The sequence below is a fragment of the Chrysochloris asiatica genome, unplaced genomic scaffold (assembly GCF_000296735.1).
Source record: "Chrysochloris asiatica unplaced genomic scaffold, ChrAsi1.0 scaffold00010, whole genome shotgun sequence".
Lineage (NCBI taxonomy): Eukaryota > Metazoa > Chordata > Mammalia > Afrosoricida > Chrysochloridae > Chrysochloris > Chrysochloris asiatica.
The window spans coordinates 12,176,731-12,178,241 of NW_006408528.1; the positions used below are offsets into that span (position 1 = coordinate 12,176,731).

General features: G+C 36.7%; 1 protein-coding gene across 2 annotated transcripts in view; it reads left to right on the forward strand.

The window, feature by feature from the left end:
- The window catches only part of PON3 (paraoxonase 3), a 114,967-nt gene that overhangs the window by 79,864 nt on the left and 33,592 nt on the right, over positions 1 to 1,511 (forward strand). For both annotated transcript variants that reach the window (XM_006834274.1, XM_006834273.1), the window contains exon 3: positions 532 to 587. In XM_006834274.1, coding sequence (XP_006834337.1) covers positions 532 to 587 — 56 coding nt within the window. The remainder of the gene's footprint in view (positions 1 to 531; positions 588 to 1,511) is intronic.

Below are 1,511 nucleotides of genomic sequence, written 5' to 3' on the forward strand. Positions count from 1 at the left end.
AACTCAAAAGCATCAATTCTTCTACGATCTTCCTTACTCACTGTCCAGTCTTTTTCCTGTGCAGAACAACTAGTGGATTCAGACTTCCAACCTTTGAACTAGTAGCCAAGTGCTTAACCTCCATAACACTAGGATGCCTGTGATTTGTAACTGTTAAGTGTCAATATATACTTAGAGTTTATTCTGCATTTTTCATAAAAACAATCATGCTTTTATCGAATGATTATCATTTTTGTATATACCCTAAATAATCATAAATTTTGTGAATTTCCCTAAATTTTATATGTGATATCAAGTTCTGAGGGAAAAAATTCTTGTACATTTAAATTAAATTTATTAAATATGAATTTGAATGCATTTATTAATTATACAAATAGCTTTTACTATTCATGTAATTATATGAATCTAGTTGAATTTAAAAATTTTAAGAATGAATTATTCTCAAAGGATAGCTACAACCATCACTTATGAAGAAACGGACCATTAATGTTTTCTGCATCAGTCTGAATTATCTGTTCTCTTTTCTGACAGACAATGGTTCTGAAGACTTGGAGATACTTCCTAATGGGCTGACATTCATTAGCTCTGTGAGTGTTTTCTTTCATTTGTTGTGCTCTGGAACATTGCATAGGACTGACAGCTTTCTGTTGAGTTGATTTTGAAGTCGGGCAATCACATGTGCTCAGAGTAGAACTATTCCATGGAGTGTTCTTGACTGAAATCTTTACAGAAGCAAATCACCAAGCCTTTCTTCTGCAACATTCCTGGGTGGGTTTGAATCACCAACTTTAAGGTTAGTAGTCAAGTGTTAGTCATTTGCATCACCCAGGGACCTTTAGTACAGATATCTAAGTTCAAACAAAATGAGTCACATGGCTCAAAAACAAACTGTATATGTATTTTCAACTAGTATAATAATTATGATTCTGTCTTCTATGTATAATTTGTATTCCCGTGTGTGCACTGAACTTTTTTATTACTGTACTTTCATATATATGTGTGTGTGTGTGTGTGTGTGTGTGTGTGTGTAATATATAAAAGGTCTACATATATGTACACATATATGTATGTATGTATATATACTTTTCCAGATAAATCCTTTAAGATTATTGATAGGCAAGTCCCTTCAGGACAAACTGCCTCCCAGACAGAACATAAAGGGAATACACGAACAGGCATGTAAGCTTGCTGGTGACCACGTTGGTCTACTGGTGAGTGGAAGTGGGGGAAAAGCAGTAATGAAGATGTGGGCTGAGTCTGACCATGTTACATAGACTCCAATTGACCTGGAGAATGATGAGAGCTGGTTGGCCCAAAGTATGGTGAGACCTGGGGACTCCTGAGCCCATGGACAAGGACTTAGCCATAGAGGGCTAGAGCTGAGAGTGAAGTGTCCAGCTGATATGAAGTGAGAGTAGATGCACAAGGGCACCCAAACTTGCAGATAGTGCCCATTGGACCTAGCTTCAATGGATGGATGATCAGAACTTGACTTGTTGATGTTATGTGCC